We start from the raw sequence: 27,387 nt of genomic DNA, 5'->3' as shown, positions 1-27,387 counted from the left end.
GGCAATACAGGTCTGAAAATTCCTCCCAAAATTAAGCCCTGCAACCCCAAAGGAACTTCTAGAGGCTTCAAGTAGTAGTAGTTGATCACCCTTTCACAGGAGCATAAGTGACCTGCAAAATAAACACAGCAAAATATAACTAATGTGCTAAACATTGTGCACTAGACTTACGTTCATGTTATGTACATGCATTTCCTTCTGGCTTTATGGGTCTTCAGCGCCTACATCTGTTGGTCAGCTGGCATCATGTGATTGACTCTCCCTTCTCCTGGCTTGTGCAGATGAGTTTAGTGAGAGATAATAAAGTAAATGCTGCCTGGTCCTTCCTTGCATGTGTGTTGGTAAATATTAGGGATCGACTGATTATTGGCAAGGCCGATATATCGAGGGTCGATATGCACTTTCCCCGATATATCGGTATCGGCCCGGAACTGCCCAATATTACCGATATTAGTGAATGTAATATTAGTGTATGTAAAATCCTAGCATTCACTTTCTTAGTTTTTTATATAATGTCCAGTGTGTGTTTTTGTAATCTAATAGTGTGAAATACCTTCATTACATCGCCACACGGCCCTTCCGTGACCCCCAGCTGTCAGTGGGGGAGGAGAGAAGGACAGCAGAGCGGGAGATTAGCTGAGCCCGGATCGTCGATGTAACGGAAGGTATTTCACACTATTATAATCTAATAACCGGAGCTTCTGTGTGCACTGCAGAGGGGAGGGGCTGAGATCCTCCTCTGACAGTTATGAGAGGAGAAAACAGCAAAGCGGGAGATTAGCGAGGAGAGCTCGGAGCAGCGATGTAATGAAGGTATTTCCCACTATTCTATTACAAAAACACACACTGGACATTATATAAAACACTAATAAAGTGGGTTCTAGGATTTTAATGACACTAAACTAGGTTCACACGGGATTCCTGGCAGGCAGGGAGGGAAGGGAAGACAGCACATTACAGCTAAAACACCTACCCCGCAGGTTCAGTATGAGGTTTGTGTCAAAAGTTGTCTTTATTTTTAAAAATTTTAAATGAACAAAATATTGGCCGATACCGATATGCGATGGCCAAAATATCGGAATCGGTATCGGCAACGAAAAAGCAATATCGGTCGATCCCTAGTAAATAGGCATTGCCAGGAAATGGGGAGCAGGGAATGTATGGGAATTTTTGTTTGTAAGGTAATCTGCCTAATTACGCACATGCTTTGTGCATTGTGTGTCACTATTATCCCTGTTGTTGCCCCCCCACTGTCACACCCCATTCAAAGTGGACATATCAATAGGGTGTCCCTAGATTTTAAATCTAAAATCTGATCACCTTAATTTGGAGAAGCTTCTTGACTTACCATCTCATCCTCTGGACGAAATCTCACTGCTCGTTCTGGAGACAAAAATAAAGTAAAGAGTAGCCTTAGTTAAATAAGTCATAATTTTAAGTATAGAATCTTACTGTTCATCTTTCTACAACCCTATTTAGTAAAAATAATCTGGTCTAGGTGCTCACTCCCTATTATACAGTGAGCCTTTATATTCACACACACACAAGTAGAACTTGCACTAAAATACAAGGTATGCTGAATATATTAGCCACCCCCCCACCCCCAATTGGTATGTGAATGTTTTAGAACTGTGAGAAAAAAAAATTATTTACCTTCTACCTACCCATCTACTGCCTGTTGTGCAGGGGTGATGTCACAATCCTTCTGGCAAAATCCTGGGAGTGCTGAGAATAACAAATGCCCTCACTGTATCAAATCTTTTGAGATTCTGGATACTTGGGATTCCCAGGACCTTGTAGGAAGGATTGTGAAGTAGCTCTTGGCAGTGCAGAAGCCAGATGTAAATTAGGTTTTCTAACCTTTTTTCCCAGTTTTTAACAATATTATGTGGCTAGATAAGATATAAAAAGGAGACCTCACATTCTAGTGCAAGGTCCAATTTAATTACCTGCCCCCCCCCCCCCCCCACACACACACACAAAAATCTGGTCTTTTTAGGTATGGGAGGAGCATGTGATACATGACTCTCTCCTCTTCTCCCCACAGTTCAGTGCTGGGTGCCTGACTCACTGACTGAGCACTCATTGGGTCACATGGGGACAGGGGGAGGGTCTTCAGGTCTGTGCTCCAACTAGATTGGGTAGGTTCATAAACCTGGTGGGATATTGGAAAATATCTGTATTCTGGCGGTTCTCTTCCCTCCCGGCAGCTGAATGGAGATGCAGGGAGCAATAGGTAGATGAATACTGTGTATGAAGGGGGAAACTTCAGTTTGCCCATTTGAGCAAAGCAGAGGATCAATATAAGTGTAAAGGTTAGCTTAAGGTTAAATAGAGAAAAAGAAAAAAGCTTTATGATCAGGCTAGGATTGCATTTAGGAATTAGGATAGCTTAAAGTGGTACATTTTAAGAATAATGATAAGAATCTGAGTTAGGTTAACTGCTAATGCTTATTTACTTGGAATTTATAGCGTATGTAAACTCATTTTTTGTTAGAATATGGAAGGGGTGGAATCTATGTGGGGAATTGTATGCTATGACCTCATGGGGAAGATTCGCTCTCTCCATTTGTCACTGTGACCAGTGCAGAAAGCAATGCGATATCCAAAATGTTTGAGTTGTCACAGAAGTTGAAGGGAAATACGCTAATGGGGAAACTTGTTCTGGGGACAGTTGTTTAACCACCGGAGGATTTTGCTGTCTTACGTCTGGGCCACTTTTTGCGATTCGGCACTGTGCGACTTTAACTGACAATTGCGCGGTCATGCAACGCCGTACCCAAACGAAATGTATGTCCTTTTTTTCCCACAAACAGAGCTTTCTTTTGGTGGTATTTGATCACCTGTGCGATTTTTACTTTTTGCGCTATAAACAAAAAAAGAGCGTAAGTTTTGAAAAAATAACAATATTTTTCACATTTTTTTATATGAAATCCCCCCCCCCCCCAAGAAAAATGTAAAAATCTAAATTTTTTAAAATTTTTTGCCAATTTGTTTTCTGCTACCTATGTTTGGTAAAAAAAAATCACAATAAGCATATTTTGATTGGTTTGCGCAAAAGTTATTGCGTTTACTAACTAAGGGAAAGATTTCTGTCATTTTTGGTGGTTTTTTTTTTCTAACGAGTAATGGCGGCGATCTGCAATTTTTTTTGTGGGACTGCGACATTGCGGCGGACAGATCGGACCCTTGACTGACATTTTTGAAACTTTTGGGGGTACCAGTGACATTACTACAGTAATCAGTGCTATATATATGCACTGTTACTGTAAAAATGACACTGGCAGGGAAGGGGTTAATTTTATTGGAGAGGGAGGGGTTAATGTATGCCTGGTGCTTACTGACATGTGTGGGGGGAGGTGACTGTGACTGAGTGACACAGGGACAGATCGCAGGTTCAACTATGCCAAACCCTGCAATCTGACCCTGCCTGTCACTTGGGAGATCCGCCCGCTTTGTTTACACAAGCGGGCGGATCTCCAGACTCGATTCCCCGACGATCGGGGAAGAGCAGCGGCGATCGCCGCTGCTCCTCCCCTGGCCCGACTCCCGCTGTGACTGAATACAGCGGGAGTGAGCCTCCGGCGCCGCGCGCGCCGCCGAGAAAGGGGAGTGTCTGGCGACGTAGGTCTACGCTGCCAGACGATAACGAACCACTTTGCCGCAGTAGAGCACGAGTGAGCAGTGGCAAAGTTAGTTAAGAGGAATACCCAAACTTTGGAGAGATCTTACGCTCTCCAAATTGAAAAAGTTTTGGCTTTATAGATGTCATTTTTATAGGGTAATTTAGGTCACGTAATAAGGTAAGGGGAAAGGATAGGTTATGTGATAAGGGGACAACTGTTAGGCATAAGTGAAAGCTTGGAGAAAGAAGGGGGAGTTAAATGTGGGCAAAAAGTGAGGTTTATATTTGTTCTCAGAGCATATTTACCTACTGAGTGTCTAATTGGAAATCACAACTTTAGTAGAAGAGCTCACAACACAAAAAGATACTTGTGTTTATCCTTCTGAATACAGATACAGAAGGGCCCCCCCCACTAAAACTAGAGGATTTGGTAGTAACTGGGGAGGTGCTTCCCACAGAATCTGTGTCTTCTGGAGAAGCTGGGTGCTATTAGTCTCCTAAAAAAGAAAAAAGCAGCGCTGTATGAATAATAGTGATACTCTTCCACAAGTATACAAATCTGCATAAGCAAAACTGAGTTTTAAATCAAATAAAATAGATCACAATAAAGTGAATAGAAATCAAAAAGAGTAAATAAAATAGTTCCAGTGTTATTATTCCACAATTTCAATGAATCAATGTCTCTGTGTTGCCTCTACCAAATATAAGAAGTGCTAGCTTACTAGAACCAGTTGCTGTTGAAGTTATAGGACAGCAAAAGCGCATACGGTATTCAATGGTCTTCCTTATGTAGATACATCTGATACTCTATGGATGTTGTAGATCTTCCAACCTCACAGGTGAAGTCATCAGGGAAACTACTCAATCTCATCAAGCCAGACCAGAGGATGGCGGACACCAGTTTCCCTGATGACTTCACCAGTGAGGTTGGAAGATCTACCACATCCATAAATTATTAGGGCTCTTTCACACTATGAGTCCGTCGGTCCGTTCTCATCCGATCCCATCCGATCCGCTGAACGGATGGAAAATAGGGTTTCCATCTGTCCAGATTTGATGGATTGGATGTCAGCGGACATGTCTCCGCTGACATCCGATTCCCCATAGAGATGCATGGGGGGATCGCTCAGATCCGCCAAAAAAAATGACAGGTGGATCTGAACGGTCCGCCTGTGTGAAAGGGGCCTTAGATTTATCTTCATAAAGAAGACCATTGAATACTGAATGCGCTTTTGCTGTCCTATAACTTCGACAGCAACTGGTTCTGATGAGTGTGCACTTCATATATTTGGTGGAGGGAACACACAGACAGTGATTCACTGAAATTGTGGAGTAAAAACACTGGAACTATTTCATTTATATTTATAGACTTTTATTCACTTTATTGTGATCTATTTTATTTGATTTGAACTCCGTTTTGTTTATGCACATTTGTATACTTGTTAACCACTTTAGAACCGCTCACAGTAATACTACTGCGGCAGAGTGGTTCGTTATCATCCAGCGACGTAGTATTAACGTCGTTGGACACTCCCCCTTCTGGGCGGCGCTTGCGCGCCGCCGGAGGCTCGCTCCCGCTGTTTTCATTCACAGCGGGAGTCGGGCCAGGGGAGGAGCAGCGGCGATCGCCGCTGCTCTTACCCGATCGTCGGGGATCGAGTCTGGAGGTCCGCCCGCTGTGTGTAAACACAGCGGGCGGATCTCCATAGTGACAGGGAGTGACAGATCGGACTGTTCAGCATAGCTGGACATCCGATCTGTCCATGACTCACACAGTCACCTCCCCCCCTACACGTCAGTAAGCACCAGGCATACATTAACCCCTCCCTCTCCAATAAAATTAACCCCTTCCCTGCCAGTGTCATTTTTACAGTAACAATGCATATATATAGCACTGATTACTGCAGTAATGTCACTGGTACCCCCAAAAGTGTCAAAAATGTCAGTCAAGGGTCCGATCTGTCCGCCGCAATGTCGCAGTCCCGCAAAAAAAATCGCAGATCGCCGCCATTACGCGTTAAAAAAAAAACACCAAAAATGACAGAAATCTTTCCCTTTGTTAGTAAACGCAATAACTTTTGCGCAAACCAATCAAAATACGCTTATTGCGATTTTTTTTTACCAAACATATGTAGCATAAAACAAATTGGCCAAAAATTTTTTAAAAAATTGGTTTTTACATCTTTTTTGGGGGGAATTTCATATAAAAAAATGTTAAAAATATTGTTATTTTTTCAAAATAAACGCTCTTTTTTTGTTTATAGCGCAAAAAGTAAAAATCGCACAGGTGATCAAATACCACCAAAAGAAAGCTCTGTTTGTGGGAAAAAAAGGACGTAAATTTCGTTTGGGTACGGCGTCGCACGACCGCGCAATTGTCAGTTGAAGTCGCACAGCGCCGAATCGCAAAAAGTGGCCTGGACGGAAGACAGCAAAATCCTCCGGTGGTAAAGTGGTTAAAGAGTATCACTATTATTCATACAGCGCTGTTTTTTCTTTTTTATGTACTTTTTGTGTTTGTATATTTACACATACTGCATTTTGCTTTTTCCAGACCACTTAGGCGCTGACCGCTGACTTTTTAGATTCCTATTAGTCTCCTGCCCAGCTGCCTGCATGCCAGTTCTGACAGTGGAGAGCCTATCACCTGGTTGCATTTCATTTACCCAGCTACCTCTACCTTATCAGGTGAGGCCTCTTTGAGCTGCTGAAAGAGGGAAGAAGAGAAACCCTTGGCATGTTCAAGAACCAGGAAGTTGGGAAAAATGGAATAAAGGGGCCTCTACCCGTATCTGAGTATGGTGAGCAAATAGGCACTTTTTTAAACAACTGACATTAGTCTGAGTGGTTTTATAAAGATAAATCTAGGTAATGTACTATCTATATTTGGCATAAACTTACCAGGACGAGTCTGCTTGTTTGGACGCTTTTTACACAAGCTTCCCCGTCTTTTGGCAAGGATGATCTGGTGGATCACTAGGAGAAGGACCGCAAAGCCTAATCCCACATACAGGACAATATAACACTGACTTTGGTCATTTGAGTCATCTTGAAAAGTAAAGATACAGGATGCAGTTTGTCAAGTTCAATGCTACAAATGATGCACTACAACAATGATGGTTTTCAAGAATTTTCTGATAAGCATACATAAAAATATTTAAAAAAACATATGTTACAGGTTTAAGTGAGGAGTTTGCCATATTAATCAGCACAAATATATTTAAAAATATAGAAACAATTAACCATGGAGGTTGGCCCATGCCCCAATATATGCAGAAAAACCAAAATCTAGAGACAAAGTAGGGGTCTCAAAGCTAGTTGGGAGAAGGAAGACCAGAGAACCAACACATTAAAATTAAATCATTTATTGATATATCTTAAAAAAGGTTTGTGTGTAATGAGGGATATGCAAAGAAATACATAAGACCTCCATCATATATTAACCAATATATTAAAAGCAACAGCACAGAAATATATCCCTGTTAAGGGAGCAATACATGCTTCAAGCTGATGTTGATGCAAGAAGTCTTTGATGATATTCGGTTTGTGGGTCCCAATGAGCCCATGCGTTTTGCATCAGGCTTCGTCAGGGCCAGAGAGACGGAGCAATACCAATATTTCTTGCCGCATATGGAGATTTTCAGACAGGTAGAGAAAATCACAATCCCTATGATCAGGTGTACAGATATGGGTATAAAGCTTTATCTATAGTGCACTCTCAGATGAATAACATGGAGCCCACATCTTGTGATGACAATCGCTCAAGCCTGTCCCTCTGTAGGGATTTGTCCCCTCTTCCTGGTTCAAGAGGACAGGGGGAACACGATGACAAGGCTCTTATATTTTATAGTTTATTTTGCTGCCCTAGGACGCACACGTCCAACTCATAAGTGGAGTCCTCCTTACTAAGGGATAGAGAGCATTCCAAACGGTGCCGGAATATATACTTCAAAATAGTCCACAAGAATATGGAGGCAGGCTATTGAATGGTTTAGGTTACATACCATTCAGGGTCATGATATCCATTCATGACCCTATAGGTAGCCTTAGTAATTCTCCGTATGTCCTATTTAAAAATATAAAGGTAAAAAAAAAGATATGTTTTTACAGAAAACAGCATATTTTTGGATAGCAGGTAAATTGAGGCCATTTGCAGGGCTCAGAATCATGTAGGGTGTTAACCACCATGATAGTAAAAATTAACACCAGTTTCTAAAAGAGGAACCTTACAAAAACTAATAGAGTTTAAGACTAATATTCTTAGTTGTACGTTGGGCCACTTCTGAATAGAAATACATAATAAAAGCAACAATGCCCTATGTCCAAACCCATATGGGGGACAAAGGCTGTAATACTCACTATAAATAAGAAAAATGTAACTGTGACCTGAATTTCTGTTTCTAGGATGGTAAATCCAGATATTCGGCAAATTATATGAATCAGGTTTTCACATATATGGCAAATGTACCAGATATCGGCAATGACTGGACTAATGGCCATTCAGTAGTGTATAACTAGTAGTGATCGACCGATATCGTTTTTTTGTTGCCGATACCTTTATTTTGGCCATGCATATCGGTATCGGCCGATATTGGCTGATATTTTCGTACAAAAAAAATATATATTTTTGTATTTGACAGGTACTCTTGTGGAGGGATATGGGGGTCTAAAACACCCCAAGCCCCTCCTCTGCACTTAAAAGCATTCAAAACGCCAAGTTTGGCTGTTTTGAATGCTGTCATTTTTTGAATCTGGCGCCAGACAGTACCCGGAAGTGATGTCACTCATGACATCACTTCCAGGTTTTTGCATGGAGACCCGATCAGAGCCGAATGTAGCTTTGATCGGGTCTTCGGCAGACCCTGCAGGCTGGTTGTCCGGGTCTCCCAGTGGGACGTCCCCTCCTGATCCTTGTAATGACAGCCGAGGGGCTTCTCAGCTGCATCGGTTGTCATTACAAGACAGCCGACCGTCGTCTATGGACGCCGGTACCCGGTTGATGCCTCTAGCTGCAGGCATCACTCCGGTACAAGCACTTTCCCAAAATATCGGCAATATCAGTCACCTTGGTGGCCGATTCCAATATATCGGGGAATGTGCATATCGGCCCCTGATATATATCGGCTTTGCCAATAATCGGTCAATCTCTAATAACTAGCAAATATTCAGAGAGCCAATTATTTACATTTTTATAAATATGACCCAAGGGAAGCCCCTCTCAAACAGAGGGCTCTGTAGAACCCTAAGGTTACTCCAGAGTTTTCTAGGGGTTCCTTGAGCAATGAGCAATTTCTGCCTCTGAGGTGAGTTTCCCACTGACACCATTGATCTTTTTAGCAATCTGTAAGGGGGGTATGCTTCCAACTGACCACAAATAAAAGCATAATTTTTCCCACTGACCTACCTCCACACTAACATACCATGAGCTGTAGCTATAGTTATTATTACAAGAGTTCCCTAAGACTAGAAAGATATTTCAAGAGTTCTTCCATGTTAGAAGATGTTGAGAGAGGCAGCCCTAGGGCATAGAGTACTATCTATGTGCACTATGTAGGTATATATACACAGTACTTGTTTTTGACAAAAACAGTATAAATATATTGCAAAGTAAAGTTTATGAATAGGTTTTAATTAAACACTTTTAGAAAAAGAGGTGGAACATATTTATTTTAATTATATTTTGAAGATATACATATAAAACACAATAGTGTAAAGTGAAGCTCTTATGTGAAAAGTAGGGTAAAGATAAAGTAGCTGATTTACTATAGGCAAAAAGGCTGTTTACTTTGCAAAAACATGTTCCTCAGAGCTTAGTGAATGAGATTAAGTTCTTCTGACTTTCTTCACCCAGTCATGTGCAAGCAAAAATGTTTTTATTTGCAATATATTTTCCTGCACATAATTGGGTATTCTTTGCTAAGTAATATTTCTCCACATTCACTAAGCTCTGGGGAAAATTATTTTGCAAGGTCAACAGCCTATTTGCCTTTAGCATGTCAACCTTAAAATGTTGGTCATAATGGCTGTGAAGGTTCTCTTTTACTTCTTAAAAAATGGCCAGAGCGTAGCTAGGTTGTCAATTTCAATTGGACTTGTTCTGTAATGTTGAAGGCATTTTGGGACTTATCCAAATGGCTTCTTCATTTTTGTGGAAAGGTACTTGGATGGGTAGCAAAATGTCTTCCACATCACAGAACAGATTCAGTTGAATTTAGCTAATGACTACTAGCTAGCAAGATTTTTATTAACAATTTGTTGTTTTCATTGGGGGCATTTCCATTTCTTATGGGACTGGAAATGATGGTGGATCTCTCCAATGAGGACCTAATGCCAGCAAAATCTTTTTATTTTTATTTTTTTAAGTAAATTGGAGCAAGGTTGGAACCTCTGCCAGGTTATAATTACTGTTTGTGTTAGGTGAGGTTAAATCTTTCCAACTGGATCACAAACAGGAATAAAAATTGCACAGAAGTATTTACTCTTCCCAAATCTATCCAAAACTACCACCTATTTGTTTTCTTTTGAATGTTTTACTTGCACCATAAATATTAAAGACTTTGAAATATACACTATATTACCAAAAGTACTGGGATGCCTGCCTTTACACACACATGAACTTTAAAGGCATCCCAGTCTTAGGCTGTGGGGTTCAATAGTTGAGGGCAACTAAATTAATTAGGGGATTGGAGGACCTTAATTATGAGGAGCGTCTGCAATCGCTTGATTTATTCTCCCTGGAGAAGAGACGCCTGAGAGGGGACATGATAGCAATTTATAAATACCTCAATGGTGATCTCAGCATAGAAAAAAAGCTATTCAGTCAAAAGGATTGCATGAGGACTTGAGGGCATACAATGCGATTAGAGGAGAAGCGTTTTAACCTCAGGCAACGCAGGGGATTCTTTACTGTTAGGGCTACAGGATTGTGGAATTCTCTACCACAAGTGGTGGTTTCAGTGGGAAGTATGGTTGCTTTCAAAAGACTCTTAGACGTACATCTCAAGAATCAGAACATTCAGGGGTATGAGAGATGATTATGGCCACACACACCTACACAGGTTGAACTGGATGGACTATTGTCTTTATTCAACCTCAACTACTATGTAACTATATGTAACTATGAGTTGGCCCACTCTTTGCAGCTTTAACAGCTTTGACTCTTTTGGGAAGGCTGTCCACAAGGTTTAGAAATGTGTCTATGGGGATGTTTGACCATTCTTCCATAAGACATTTGTGAGGTCAGGCACTGATGTTGGGGAAAAGGCCTGGCTGGCAGTCTGCTCTCTAATTCTTCCCAAAGGTGTTCTTGTTGAGGTCAGAACTCTGTGCAGGACCTTGCTTAGTGCACTGGTGAGCAGTCATGTTGGAACAGGAAGGGCCAACCCCAAACTGTTCCCACAAAGTTGGGAGCATGAAGTTGTCCAAAATGTCTTGGCATGCTGATGCCTTAAGAATTCCTATCACTGGAACTAAGGGGCCAAGCCCAGCCCCTGAAAAACAACCCCACATCATAATCCTCCCTGCACCAAATAATTTGGACCAGTGCACAAAGTAAGGTCCATAAAGACATGGATGAGTGAGTTTGGGGTGGAGGAACTTTACTGGCCTGCACCTCAACCCGATAGAACACTTTTGGGATGAGTTGGAGCACAGACTGAGAATCAGGGCTTCTCTCCTACATCGGTGCCTGACCTTACAAATGCGCTTCTGGAAGAATGGTCAAACATTCCCATAGGCACACTCCTAAACCTTGTGGCCAGCCTTCCCAGAAGAGTTGAAGCTTTTATAGCTGCATAGGGTGGGCCAACTCAATATTGAACCCTAAAGATTAATACTGGGATGTGTGTATAGGCAGGTGTCTCAATACTTTTGGTAATATAGTGTATATGTATATATATATATATATATATATATATATATATATATATATATATATATATCACTACAATATAACTTTTTTCTTTGCTTTTTATAAGCACAGACTCAATATTTTTTTATAGCTTTATAGTGGATGTTGGCGTTTACACCCAAATATAACTGTCAGGGGACATATAGGTATGCCCGAGTTTTTAATTCAAAACTCGCTCAAACCACAATACTTTAAAGCTACACTCCTTGTAATGGGCCTACCTCCACACGCTGTTTTTGTCTAGGGTACCTTTAAATGCGTTTTTACTTACCTTATCCCCATGCTCCCACAGACTTCATCCTCTCCATGCAACTGGTCCTTGAAGCTTTGTGTCTTCAGTGCTCTGTCCATTGGGTGCATTCTGGGGTCATCATGCACAATGCAAAACCATGAGTCCTATATTGTAAGTGAGGATGTTGAGGTTTACCCACAACCCAGTGCATTGAAGAGAAGAGGAGAGCACTAACTTTTGGGGTAGGGGGGGGGGGTTAGGGTAAGGTAAGTAAAACTGTTTTGTGCTCTACAAGATGAGCATTTACCCTTGCAGTTGCAGGGTGAGCCCCACTATAAGGGTAGTTTTGAGTTCAGAGTTCAGCTTGAAAGTATTTTTTCGTAATTCTGGATATAATGGGGAAGGGGGAAGACAACAGCATAGCCATTACTTTTTTTTTTATTATTTTTTTTTTTTTTTGTGAAATAGAGGAAGGCTATAACCCCTTTCAATTTTTATTTGTGTACATGTTCCTATTGGAGATTTCCTCTAATTTTCTGCATGTTAAAACAATTGTCGGAAATACAGGAACTGACGGGAAATCTTTCTAACAGAGCCCTTGATAGCAGTAAGATGATTTCTAATCCTTCTCAATTTTATAAAAAAAATAGATTTAGCAACAAATAAATAATTTATAATATCTGTGACAAAAACTTCTTCAGTACTTACCTTCAGTTGTTAGAAATTCAGACGCAGTGGAATAATGGGCAGAGATATTTTTGCCATCATAAGGGTTTTTAATGTAACAGATAGCATTTTCAACGTTGCTGCTCATGGGTAAAAAAATCACACTTCTCAAACTGCCATCTGGATCAAGAGTCAGCCAACCGTCAAGCTCTTTTTCATCGATAGACCACTTAAGCAAGCTCCATTTGTTGGACCAGTTAAGTGCAATACAGAGCAATACCGTTGTCCCAGGCTCTGCATTTTGTTGTGCAACTGGAGCAAGTAAGGTTAGAGTGGGCTCTTTTGGGTCAGGATCTGTGAAAAGAGCCACAAACACATATGCTACTGAGACAGCATGATAGGTACCAGTTGATATCAAAACGTATCATACAATCATATTAAAACTTGGACACACATCACAAACTTCTCCAAAATCCCACTGTGTCCAGTAAGTTTTAATTATATATTAATATTATAAAAGAAAAACAATGAAACAATTAATAAATAGATGGCACTGCATATATAACTGGAATTCCCTGCTTTGAACTAGCAAAAATCTCGAATTTTGAATTATTATTATGATTATTATTATAATTATCATTATTATTATTATTATTATTTTTATTATTATTATTATTAATAATAATAATAATAATAATAATAATAATAATAAATATAATATTATTCGTTGTTTCCTTTTTTTTTTTTTAACAACCCTACACTCAGGAACCTGCAGGTTCTTTACAATGAGATGGATATAAAAGTTGACTTTAGAGACCATAATATACTTTTTATTACTATTTCACATATAGGGGATAATTTATAAATACAGTAATTATCTGCCTAGCCTATGCTCACTTTAAATTAATAATGTTGATCGACTGAAAATAATTTAAAAACACAGTAAAAATTACCCTCTTACAATTCAGCCCTGTAATGTATTTTATTTTATTTTTTTATCTTGTTTTATTTTATTTTAATTTATTTTATTATCTAATAGTTATAGATTCATTTGTACTATTGTGGGAATGGTAAGTGCTACAACAGTTAATGTGAACAAAATATGCATATATAACTGGAATTCCCTGCTTTGAACTAGAAAAAAATCTGTAATTATATTTATTATTATTATTATTATTATTATTATTATTATTAATAAAAATAAATAAAATATTATTAGTTAGCTGTTTCCTTTTTTTTTTTTTTTTTTTTTTTTTAACAACCCTACACTCAGGAACCTGCTGGTTGTTTACAATGAGATGGATATAAAAGTTGACTTTTGAGACCATAATATACTTTTTATTACTATTTCCCATATAGGGGATAATTTATAAATACAGTGATTATCTGCCTAGCCTATGCTCACTTTAAAAGAATAATGTTGATCGACTGAAAATAATTTAAAAACACAGTAAAAATGACCCTCTTATAATTCAGCCCTGTAATGTATTTTATTTTATTTTTTTTATCTTGTTTTATTTTATTTTATTATCTAATAGTTAAAGATTCATTTGTACTATTGTGGGAATAGTAAGTGCTACAACAGTTAATGTGAACAAAATATGCATATATAACTGGAATTCCCTGCTTTGAACTAGCAAAAATCTCTAACTCTAATTTTCATTATTATTATTATTATTATTATTATTATTATTAATAATAAATATAATATTATTCGTTGTTTCCTTTTTTTTTTTTTTTTAACAACCCTACACTGAGGAACCTGCTGGTTGTTTACAATGAGATGTATATAGAAGTTGATTTTAGAGACCATAATATACTTTTTATTACTATTTCACATATAGGGGATAATTTATAAATACAGTAATTATCTGCCTAGCCTATTCTCACTTTAAATGAATAATGTTGATCGACTGAAAATAATTTAAAAACACAGTAAAAATTACCCTCTTATAATTCAGCCCTGTAATGTATTTTATTTTATTTTTTTATCTTATTTATTTATTTTTTATTTATTTTATTATCTTATAGTTATAGATTCATTTGTACTATTGTGGGAATAGTAAGTGCTACAACAGTTAATGTGAACAAAATATGCATATTTAACTGGAATTCCCTGCTTTGAGCTAGAAAAAAAATCTCTAATTATATTTATTATTATTATTATTTGTATTATTATTATTATTATTTGTATTTTTATTATTATTGTTATTATTATGTTTATTATTATTATTATTATTAATAAATATAATATTATTTGTTGTTTCCTTTTTTTTTTTTAACAACCCTACACTCAGGAACCTGCTGGTTGTTTACAATGAGATGGATATAAAAGTTGACTTTAGAGACCATAATATACTTTTTATTACTATTTCACATATAGGGGATAATTTATAAATACAGTAATTATCTGCCTAGCCTATGCTCACTTTAAATAAATAATGTTGATCGACTGAAAATAATTTAAAAACACGGTAAAAATGACACTCTTATAATTCAGCCCTGTAATGTATTTTATTTTATTTTTTTTATCTTGTTTTATTTTATTTTATTTTATTATCTAATAGTTATAGATTCATTTGTACTATTGTGGGAATAGTAAGTGCTACAACAGTTAATGTGAACAAAATATGCATATTTAACTGGAATTCCCTGCATTGAACTAGAAAAAAATCTCTAATTATATTTATTATTATTATTATTATTATTATTATTATTAATAATAATAAATATAATATTATTCGTTGTTTCCTTCGCTTTTTTTTTTTTTTTTAATAACCCTACACTCAGGAACCTGCTGGTTGTTTACAATGAGATGGATATAAAAGTTGACTTTAGAGACCATAATATACTTTTTATTACTATTTCACATATAGGGGATAATTTATAAATGCAGTCATTATCTGCCTAGCCTATGCTCACTTTAAATAAATAATGTTGATTGACTGAAAATAATTTAAAAACACAGTAAAAATGACACTCTTATAATTCAGCCCTGTAATGTATTTTATTTTATTTTTTTATCTTGTTTTATTTTATTTTATTTTATTATATTATCTAATAGTTATAGATTCATTTGTACTATTGTGGGAATTGTAAATGCTACAACAGTTAATGTGAACAAAATATGCATATATAACTGGAATTCCCTGCTTTGAGCTAGAAAAAAATCTCTAATTATATTTATTATTATTATTATTATTATTATTATTATTATTATGTTTATTATTATTATTATTATTATTATTATTATTATTATTAATAAATATAATATTATTCGTTGTTTCCTTTTTTTTTTTTTTCAACAACCCTACACTTGGGAACCTACTGGTTGTTTACAATGAGATGGATATAAAAGTTGACTTTAGAGACCATAATATACTCTTTATTACTATTTCACATATAGGGGATAATTTATAAATACAGTAATTATCTGCCTAGCCTATGCTCACTTTAAATGAATAATGTTGATCGACTGAAAATAATTTAAAAACACGGTAAAAATGACACTCTTATAATTCAGCCCTGTAATGTATTTTATTTTATTTTTTTATCTTGTTTTATTTTATTTTATTTTATTATCTAATAGTTATAGATTCATTTGTACTATTGTGGGAATAGTAAGTGCTACAACAGTTAATGTGAACAAAATATGCATATATAACTGGAATTCCCTGCTTTGAACTAGAAAAAATCTCTAATTATATGTATTATTATTATTATTATTAATAAATATAATATTATTTGTTGTTTCCTTTTTTTTTTAACAACCCTACACTCAGGAACCTACTGGTTGTTTACAATGAGATGGATATAAAAGTTGACTTTAGAGACCATAATATACTTTTTATTACTATTTCACATATAGGGGATAATTTATAAATACAGTAATTATCTGCCTAGCCTATGCTCACTTTAAATGAATAATGTTGATCGACTGAAAATAATTTAAAAACACAGTAAAAATTACCCTCTTACAATTCAGCCGTGTAATGTATTTTATTTTATTTTATTTTTTTTTTATCTTGTTTTATTTTATTTTATTATCTAATAGTTATAGATTAATTAGTACTATTGTGGGAATAATAAGTGCTACAACAGTTAATGTGAACAAAATATGCATATTTAACTGGAATTCCCTGCATTGAACTAGAAAAAAATCTCTAATTATATTTATTGTTATTATTATTATTATTATTATTATTATTATTAATAATAATAAATATAATATTATTCGTTGTTTCCTTTTTTTTTTTTTTTTTTTAACAACCCACACTCAGGAACCTGCTGGTTGTTTACAATGAGATGGATATAAAAGTTGACTTTAGAGACCATAATATACTTTTTATTACTATTTCACATATAGGGGATAATTTATAAATACAGTAATTATCTGCCTAGCCTATGCTCACTTTAAATGAATAATGTTGATCGACTGAAAATAATTTAAAAACACAGTAAAAATGACACTCTTATAATTCAGCCATGTAATGTATTTTATTTTATTTATTTATTTTTTTTTTTTATCTTGTTTTATTTTATTTTATTATCTAATAGTTATAGATTAATTAGTACTATTGTGGGAATAGTAAGTGCTACAACAGTTAATGTGAACAAAATATGCATATTATCTTAACTTTTTTAATTAAATATTTGTTGACCAAACATTTGCATACCAAATATAATAGCCAGAATTGTTGTAACCATATTACTGAAACCAAACTGCTAGCAGACAATAATAATGCTTTGCTTCTTATCCTTAAGTCAAAGTGTACTGTACTGGCTAGAAAATCAATGGGGTAGGAGGGAAGGTAATGCAAATTAGTTGGCATAGGGAGTCATGAGAATTCAAGTACAGGCATTTATTTCCCACTTTAAAATGTGATGGAAAAAACGTTCAACTGCCAAAACAGGTAAACAAGAAAAATTTATACATGCCTTTAAGAATTCAGTTATTTTAGGATATTTTGGACTTCTTTGCCCTGATAAACTCTATTATTGTCCTAAAATGTTACGTTATTCCATTAAATCCAATATTGTTTGAAATGTAAATCCAGTAACCACACTGGATTTAAAGACAGAATGATAAATGTATCTGTCCTTCTTGTTTAATCACTTTAAGACCGGGAGATTTTCCTGCTTAACCACTTAAGCCCCGGAAGATTTTACCCCCTTCCTGACCAGGGCCTATTTTGCGATTCGGCACTGTGTGACTTTAACGGACAATTGCACGGTCGTGCGGTGCTGTACCCGAAAAAATTTAATGTCCTTTTTTCCCAACAAACAGAGCTTTCTTTTGGTGGTATTTGATCACCTGTGCGATTTTTATTTTTTGCACTATAAACAAAAAAAAAAGCAACAATTTTGAAAAAAAAAACAATATTTTTCACATTCTGCTATATGACATTCCCAAAAAGAAAAAAATTAAAAATCAAAATTTTTTAATATTTTAGGCCAATTTGTTTTCTGCCACATATTTTTGGTAAAAAAATTCCAATAAGCGTATTTTGATTGGTTTGCGCAAAAGTTATTGCGTCTACTAACTACAGGAAAGATATATGTCATTTTTATTGTGTTTTTTTTTTTTTACTAGTAATGGCGGCGATCTGCGATTTTTTGTGGAACTGCGACATTGTGGCGGACAGATTGGACCCCTAATTGACATTTTTGACACTTTTGGGGGGACCAGTGACATTACTACAGTAATCAGTGCTAAAAATATGCAGTGTTACTGTAATAATGACACTGGCAGGGAAGGAGTAACATTGTGGGTGATTAGGGGGTTAAATGTGAGCCTAGGGAAGGGATTATAACTTGGGGGGGCGTGGCTTGTGAAATGACCAGAGAGACCTGTGTTCCTATATAGAAGGATCACAGGGGCTCTATGATCATTCCAGGGAGAAGAACCTCTCTTCTCTCTCTGCGGGGAAAGATTGCGGGTCGTCAAGCGGCAATCGGAGCCACCTGCCCACTGCATCGGCTTCCCCGCTGATAAGCGGGGGCGGGAGCGCTTGCCCTCCTAGCCTCCTGCGTGCAACCGACGTATAGTTACGGCGCTTCGCGCAGGAGCGGCTGCCTGCTGCAGTACATCTGTGGCGGGGCGGTCATAAAGAGGTTAAAGACAGAATGATATATTAATATTTCCTTCTTGTTTAAGGTAGAAGTTAATTTTTACATTTACCTTCTCTTTATTCTATTTTTTTTCAACTGATAACCCATCTATAGAACTAAGGTCAGAAAAATAATCATAATACAATCAATGGCCACAATTTAAGAACCTGTTTTTGTGCAACATTTTTGCTGGTTTCTGGGTTTCTTTTCAGCACCAACAATTTTCAATGTGATTATAGTATTATGGGGGGTATTCGGGTATTCCCCCCATTAATAATTATCCATACTGTATGAGGTACCAGTCACTATACAAGCAGCATCAGGGATAAATTATTTATATTTAATTGTATTTTATTAAAGCGGAGTTCCGGGCACAAAATCGATATTTTTTTTTTTTGTGCCCGTCCGCTTGTTCCCCTTCACCTGAAAAGGAATTGGATAGTTAGGTTTTTTTTTTTTTATTTACTCACCTTGTAATTCAAGATCGAATATACTCACCTAGTCTTCACTTCCTCCCTCTGTGCTGCGGCTCCGCCGTCACTTCCGGGCTTGCACTGATTCCTGGGAGCTGAACGTCATCGCTCCCAGGAATCAATGCGACGGCACCGGCCCCGCTCGTCACTTCCGGGCGACGCCGCATTCCCCTGCTAAACAGCTTCTGGGCATGCCCAGAAGCTGTGGAGGAATGCGGCGCCGCACCGGAAGTGATGAGAGGGGCCGGTGCAGGCGCATTCTGGGAGAAGAAGACACGGAAGAAGATGCCGAAGAGGACCGCGCCGGCTTCAGCTGCCCACAAGAGAGATGGAAACGCTGTGGAAGAAATTTTATAAGTGAGTATTTCTTCTAAAAGGTAAGTGCGAACCGGGACAGATCAGAGGCTAGCCATTGTGGAATGTACTAGCCCTGACTGTCCCGGGGGTATGTTTGTTGAAAAATGATTTCTGTGCCCGGAACTCCGCTTTAACTAGTTCCCATGACAGCGCAAGAGTCATCCATAAAATATCTGATCATAGTACCAGGACAGAGCAATGGTGCAATGTTCATCATAATAAGTTTGTGTTTATGGTTGGAATGTTAGGTTGAGTTTAAAGGTTAGGTTTAGGATTCAGATTAAGGTCCGAATTTGAGGATTAAGGAAAAGATTTAAGGGTTAAAGTCAAAATAAGAAATACTTTTTAGGTGCGTGTGTATTCAATATTTGTAAAGTTTTGGATAGAGAAGAGAAGAATATAACACCTGCAAAGTGTTTGTTTCCCTGTTGGAGAGATTGGTGGCAACTGTCTAAAGTCCCGTACACACAATCAGATTATCGTACGATCTGTCATCCGTTTTTTGTGGCATGCTAGTCTGATGTGGAAAGTGAAGAGGTTATTTTCATACGAATTTTCCCGTACGACAGAATTCTACTTCAGAAGTGATGTCATGTGTTGGATTGCTTTGTATGTGTTCTTTCGTCTCTGAGCATGCCTAGTCTTGCTCTTAAGATTTTTTTCCGTGGAAATCTGTACTAATGAGACAAAAATCGGACGTTGTATTACGGACAACAAAAATTTTATAGCCTGCACATCAGGATTTTGTCAGCCGAAAAGTCGGCGTTGGCTGTCGAAAGCACCATACCTAACAATCCGAAAATCGGCGGATTGGTCGTCGGACGAATTTTCCCTACAGATTTTCTTATCGTGTGTACGGGCCTTAAGAGGTAAGTTACTCTCACTTTTTTAAATTTTTTTTATCTCTGGCAAGAAGTGAAAGGAAATCTCTACTATTGGACACAGGAAGCAAAAATTAACTACTATGGCTTTATCTTTCCCAGTGTTATCCAACACATTTGACATTTGGAAAAACATTTGGCTATATACACGTTATGTCTTAACCACTTCTGGACCGGAAGATTTCCCCCCATAATGACTAGGCCATATTTTGCGATTCGACATTGTGTTACTTTAATGGACAATTGCGCGGTCGTACAACACTGTACCCAAATAAAATTGATGTACTTTTTTCCCCACAAATAGAGCTTTCTTTTGGTGGCATTTGATCACCTGTGCGATTTTTATTTTTTGCGCTATAAACAAAAAACAGCGACAATTCTGGAAAAAAAAAAAACAATAATTTTCACATTCTACTATATAACATTCCCCCCAAAAAATTAAAAAACAATATTTTTTACATTTTGCTATATAACATTCCTAAAAAAAATTAAAAATCTATTTTTTTTAACATTTAACCTCCCTGGCGGTATGATTCTGTCAGGAATTACATGCCAAAAGCGGTACAATTCTTTTCATGGAAATTTGGCGTTATGTATTATAGGCCTACAATTCTTAGTAATTACTGACTTAAACCTGACCAAAACAAGAGTCTAGTAGACATCCCAGATGTGATAAATTTGAAACACAAACACATGAATTATAATCAAATCAATAATATAATTTTATTATTTAATATATAATATATATATATATATATATAATAAAATTATATTATTGATTAGATTATAATTCATGCATTATATATTATATATTATATATATATATATATATATATATATATATATGTGTGTGTGTGTGTGTGTATATATATATATATATATATATATATATATATATATGTAATATACCGATCCTGATAGAAAAAATCAACCCCGAGTCACGCTCGGGATCACCGCCAGGGAGGTTAAGGCCAATTTGTTTTCTGCTACATATTTTTGGTAAAAAAAAAATCGCAATAAGCCCTGTGATCATTCCAGAGAGAAGAACGGTCAGATATGTTTCTTCTCTCTCAGCGGGGAGCGATCGGGGGTGGCAGGCGGCAGGCGGCAATCTGAGTCCCCACGGCGCACGCTCACCCCCTAGCTGCTGGCGCGTGACCGACGTAGAAGCAAAGAAACAAATCACCGCTCAAAGGGCTGACAGCTGGGCCAGTAGTAGTTCCCAGGTAAACTGTAGTAGGTGCTCACCAAGGTCCGCAACCTAAGAAGTCCATATGCATGTAGAAAGAAAGTGGCACTTCCAGTCTCAGGAAAGTAGAAACTTGAGTTTTATTTCTTCAAATCAAAAAGTCCAACATCGACATGTGCAAGACAAACAGGATCCTGTTTGTCTTGCACATGTCGATGTTGGACTTTTTGATTTGAAAAAATAAAACTCAAGTTTCTACTTTCCTGAAACTGGAAGTGCCACTTTCTTTCTACATGCGTGACCGACGTAGCCCTACGTTGGTTCGCGCAGGAGGGCCAACCTGCTGCAGTATATATGCGGTGGGCGGTCCGGAACCGGTTAAAATGAGATTATGGTTTGGGTGAAGATAAAGTTAAGTATAAATTATGTACGAGTTTAAGTTTTTTGGGAGTTATGTATTTGCTTTTTAGGTGTATACTTACATAAATGTCCATGAAGCTAGTGTGTCCAAACAACTGCAGGAATGTTATTACACCAAAAACGCAACAGAATGGTTCTTACCAGAAGGTACTTGGTGCTTTCTTACTACCATTTCTTTGTCTTAGTCAAAACTGAATAAAAATATTTATTTAATAAAAAGTATTTAGGAAGCTCACAAGAAGATACACATTTTTCTGTCACCTTTGAAGTCCCAACCATATACTTTATCTCTTGTGAGTATTGGCATGGCTGGGCTTATTCACCCTCTGTATAGTAATTAAAAAAGATTGAGGGCCGGAAGGTGTGATTTTGCTAAAATAATAATTTTCTATGCTAGTCGGGCAATGTGTGATGAGTGGAACATGATCTCCTACCTGTAACAATTAATGTGTTGGCCGCGTAAAAGGTCTGGTCCAGTCCGGGCTCGGAGCAGTAATATACTCCCGAATCAGATCTGTCCACATTTCTAATTTCTACAGCAAGCTGTTTTTCTTTGCAGTTTGGTACAATGCGTTCTGATGATGACGGCGGTGCCGATAATGATGAACATGTGCTTCGTGCCACATCCTGTAACCCTCCATCTTCCTTCTCTTTATACCACTGCCAGTTAGCAAAATGATTTTCTGCAGTCTTATTACAAAGAATGGTGACTGTCTCTCCAGCTTTCACAAATTGAACATAAGGAAACTTCTGGGCAAGTTCACTTGTGAATACACCTGCAAGATGACATGACAAATATTATAATTCTTTGTATCATTCCATGTGATCAACAAGCAATCATACAATCAATTGCTAATAGTTATAGTGATAGAGAGGAATAATTTGAATTCATAGACCAAATCTCTAAATGTAGACCTCAACATAAAACTGTCTTTAGATTTGACCTTTAAACCATAAATACGCCCTTTAACCACTTGCCGACCACCGCAAGTAAATTTACTGCGGCGGTCAGCCCCTCCTGGGCAAAGTGACGTAGTACTACGTCGTTCGCCCAGGAGCCTGTAGGGGGTGAGCGCGTGTCCTGCCCCCACTCGTTCACTGAGGTCCCTGCGCGAGTGACCGGCGGCTCCGATGTCCGCCGGCCACTCGCGATCTCCTGCTGGAGAGGGAGAAAGGCAGGCGGCTGATGTAAACAAAGCCGCCTGTCATTCTCCCTGGTGTAACAGCAGAGATCATGCGGTCCTGCTATGTAGGATCATATGTCTCTGTGGTTACATCAAAAGCCACGCCCCTCTACAGTTAGAAGCATGCCCCTAGGGACACACTTAACCCCTTGATCTCTAATAAAGTTAACCCCTTCCCTGCCAGTGTAATTTTTACAGTAACAGTGCATATGTATAGCACTGATTACTGCAGTAATGTCACTGGTACTCCCAAAAGTGTCAAAAATGTTAGTCAGGGGTCCGATCTGTCCGCCTCAATGTCGCAGTCCTGCAAAAAAAATCGCAGATCGCTGCCATTACTCGTTAAAAAAAAAAAACAATAAAAATGACATAAATCTTTCCCTTAGTTAGTAAATGCAATAACTTTTGCGCAAACCAATCAAAATACGCCCATTGTGATTTTTTTTTACCAAAAATATGTAGCAGAAAACAAATTGGCCTAAAATGTTAAAAAAAAAAATTATTTTTACATTTTTTTGGGGAATTTCATATAAAAAATTTGAAAAATATTATTTTTTCAAAATTGACTCTCTCTTTTTGTTTATAGCGCAAAAAGTAAAAATCGCACAGGTGATCAAATACCACCAAAAGAAAGCTCTGTTTGTGGGAAAAAAAGGACATCAATTTCATAGGGGTACAGCGTCGCACGACCGTGCAATTGTCCGTTAAATTCACGCAGTGCCGAATCGCAAAATAGGCCCTGGTCTTTGAGCAGGAAAATCCTCCGGGGCTTAAGTGGTTAACATAAGCTAACCCAATAGTACTAAAATCTAAATATAATAATTTTTTACAGAGCAAAGAATGACAGTAAGGGGTGCCTGTCTTAAGGCCCCGAACTCATTGGATGGTGACAGCGGAGCAGTTTCTAGGCTCCCTGTCCCCCCTTGTTAGGCTGTTAGGCAAGTCGGTGGGGTTTAGGTGTAAGCAGGGGTAAGGTATAAGGGTAAAGTAGTTAGGATCAACTGACCTCTAATAAGTCAGTTGATGGGTTAGGAATTCTCCAGAAGAGCATGTCACATGACCGTTGGAAAATTCTGGAAAGGATCTGAGCCCCTTTAAAAGGCAGCTCCAATGGCTCCCTCTCACCAGTCTTCAGATGACCTCCTGCCTGTGAGCTCTGGGCAAAAACACAGGCTTTAATACAAGGGCTCTTGACGGAGGTTTTTCGCTGGGGACATGAAGAGTATGATCCGACGCCTGCTAGAAAAATTATATCAATAATAAAAGGCCGTGGCCATTTGAACTCCACCATGGTTTTGTCTGGGTCTTTTTATTTCAATGCTCCATTGCTGTCTACAATCCCATTATCAAAATGAGAAATGTACCAATAAGAATCTTTTAGCCAGCGCAAGTAAATGGGACACCTTCCAATCCCTTAAGGGTCCTTTCACACGGCCGCTCCGTGTGTCCGCAAATCATCCAATCCGTTTGCGGATGATTTGCGGACATAATGTAAGTGAATGGCACTGCGGGTGTCAGCGGAATACCACCCGCTGACACCCGATTTTCCTCCATTCAGTTCTGTTCCGTTTTTACAAATGGAACAGAACCCATTTTTTCTTCCGTGTAAAACACGGAAAGGAAGGAAAATCGGATGTCAGCGGTGTTATCCGCTGACATCCGCAGTGCCATAGACATACATTATGTCCGCATATCATCCGCAAACGGACGGGATTATATGCGGGCACACGGAGCGGATGACAGAAATGTCATCCGCTCCGTGGAAGAAAAAAAAAAAAAGTCCCGCAGCGGACCTTTCACACGGAGCGGCCGTGTGAAAGGAGCCTAATGCCACTTTTTTGTGGAACAAATTTGGGGAACCAGCCATCGGCCGGCCACCTGGGTTATTAAAGAGAGCCTACCTACTTGTGAGAGTGGGAAATGAATGCAGTCATTTGTACCGTTATCAAATTTTAAAAAGGCTGTTAAAATGTCACTAAGAGTCTCACTGACTGTACTATACAGATACCTAGCGTTAACGCAGCTCCTGTTATTGAGATAGTTACATTGCTTGTCTTTTCATAATTGATCGGATATTGTGAATTTGCGTAAAGACGTAATGTGCCCAATATTCTTTTTAGACACTTTTTGGCTGATTTACTAAAGGATTTGAGAAGGTTCACACACATTATTGTGGAAAGATTTACTTCAATAATCCAGCCATGTGAACGGAACATCTCTGTTTCCTTACTGCACATAGTTGGATAGTTGAAGCAAATCTTTACACATTCTCTTGTGGAAACATCTTCAAATCTTTTAGTAAATCAGTCGCATACCGATTTACTAAAGGAGGAGAGAATACTCACTTAGGAAAGGTATCTAATCATCTGCAAGATCGGGTTATTACATTTTATCACAGCTACCCTTTGGTTAATCAAACCCTAATATCTATCTGTCTGTCTGTCTGTCTGTCCGTCCGTCCATCTATCTATCTATCTATCTATCTATCTATCTATCTATCTATCTATCTATCTATCTATCTATCTATCTATCTATCTATCTATCTATCTATCTATCTATCTATCTATCTATCTATCTATCTATCTGTCTGTCTGTCTGTCTGTCTGTCTGTCTGTCTGTCTGTCTGTCTGTCTGTCTGTCTGCCCGTCTGTCTGCCAGTCTGTCTGCCAGTCTGTCTGGCCGTCCGTCTATCTATCTATCTATCTATCTATCTATCTATCTATCTATCTATCTATCTATCTATCTATCTATCTATCTGTCTGTCTGTCTGTCTGTCTGTCTGTCTGCCCGTCTGTCTGCCAGTCTGTCTGCCAGTCTGTCTGCCCGTCCGTCTATCTATCTATCTATCTATCTATCTATCTATCTATCTATCTGTCTGTCTGTCTGTCTGTCTGTCTGTCTGTCTGTCTGTCTGTCTGTCTGTCTGTCTGTCTGTCTGTCTGTCTGTCTGTCTGTCTGTCTGTCTGTCTGTCCGTCCGTCTGTCTGTCTGTCTGTCCGTCCGTCCGTCCATCCATCCATCCATCTATCTATCTATCTATCTATCTATCTATCTATCTATCTATCTATCTATCTATCTATCTATCTATCTATCTGTCTGTCTGTCTGTCTGTCTGTCTGTCTGTCTGTCTGCCCGTCTGTCTGCCAGTCTGTCTGCCAGTCTGTCTGCCAGTCTGTCTGCCCGTCCGTCTATCTATCTATCTATCTATCTATCTATCTGTCTGTCTGTCTGTCTGTCTGTCTGTCTGTCTGCCAGTCTGTCTGCCAGTCTGTCTGCCAGTCTGTCTGCCAGTCTGTCTGCCCGTCCGTCTATCTATCTATCTATCTATCTATCTATCTATCTATCTATCTATCTATCTATCTATCTGTCTATCTGTCTATCTGTCTGTCTGTCTGTCTGTCTGTCTGTCTGTCTGTCTGTCTGTCTGTCTGTCTGTCTGTCTGCCCGTCTGTCTGTCTGCCCGTCTGTCTGCCAGTCTGTCTGCCAGTCTGTCTGCCCGTCCGTCTATCTATCTATCTATCTATCTATCTATCTATCTATCTATCTATCTATCTATCTATCTATCTATCTATCTATCTATCTATCTATCTATCTATCTGTCTGTCTGTCTGTCTGTCTGTCTGTCTGTCTGTCTGTCTGTCTGCCCGTCTGTCTGCCAGTCTGTCTGCCAGTCTGTCTGCCCGTCCGTCTATCTATCTATCTATCTATCTATCTATCTATCTATCTATCTATCTATCTATCTATCTATCTATCTGTCTGTCTGTCTGTCTGTCTGTCTGTCTGTCTGCCCGTCTGTCTGCCAGTCTGTCTGCCAGTCTGTCTGCCCGTCCGTCTATCTATCTATCTATCTATCTATCTATCTATCTATCTATCTATCTATCTATCTATCTATCTATCTATCTATCTATCTGTCTGTCTGTCTGTCTGTCTGTCTGTCTGTCTGTCTGTCTGCCCGTCTGTCTGCCAGTCTGTCTGCCAGTCTGTCTGCCAGTCTGTCTGCCCGTCCGTCTATCTATCTATCTATCTATCTATCTATCTATCTATCTATCTATCTATCTATCTATCTGCAAATGATAAAAAAGAAAGGAAATACAAAATAAAAACTTAAATTGTAACCCAGTGGAAAATCAGACATACAACCCCAACCACATACATAGTTTTTTCTTTTGAGCAAAGAACATTCACAGAAAGAATCTCGTACAACCTGTCCATTTAAAATTCTTAATGGACGCCACTCAATGAAGGACAGTGCTGAATGAAGAAACGGGTTACTTACCATGCAGATAAATACAAAACACGATCACCATTTTAGCTGTCATGATTCCTTTGCTGGTTACCAGT

General features: G+C 38.1%; 1 protein-coding gene across 1 annotated transcript; it reads right to left on the bottom strand.

The window, feature by feature from the left end:
- LOC309543127 (uncharacterized protein) lies at positions 1 to 27,387 on the bottom strand. Its single transcript, XM_082242509.1, has 6 exons — positions 27,323 to 27,387; positions 22,298 to 22,639; positions 12,475 to 12,786; positions 6,527 to 6,673; positions 1,349 to 1,383; positions 1 to 112 (listed from the first exon to the last, which is right to left on the bottom strand). Exons 1-6 carry the CDS (start codon positions 27,363 to 27,365, stop codon positions 86 to 88), a joined length of 906 nt encoding a protein of 301 aa, XP_082098635.1. The 5' UTR covers positions 27,366 to 27,387; the 3' UTR covers positions 1 to 85.

Source organism: Pelophylax lessonae (assembly GCF_965119305.1).
Source record: "Pelophylax lessonae genome assembly, chromosome: 13".
In the NCBI taxonomy this organism is placed as follows: domain Eukaryota; kingdom Metazoa; phylum Chordata; class Amphibia; order Anura; family Ranidae; genus Pelophylax; species Pelophylax lessonae.
Note: the sequence above shows the minus strand (reverse complement) of the source record. Positions and strands in the feature narration are given on the sequence as shown.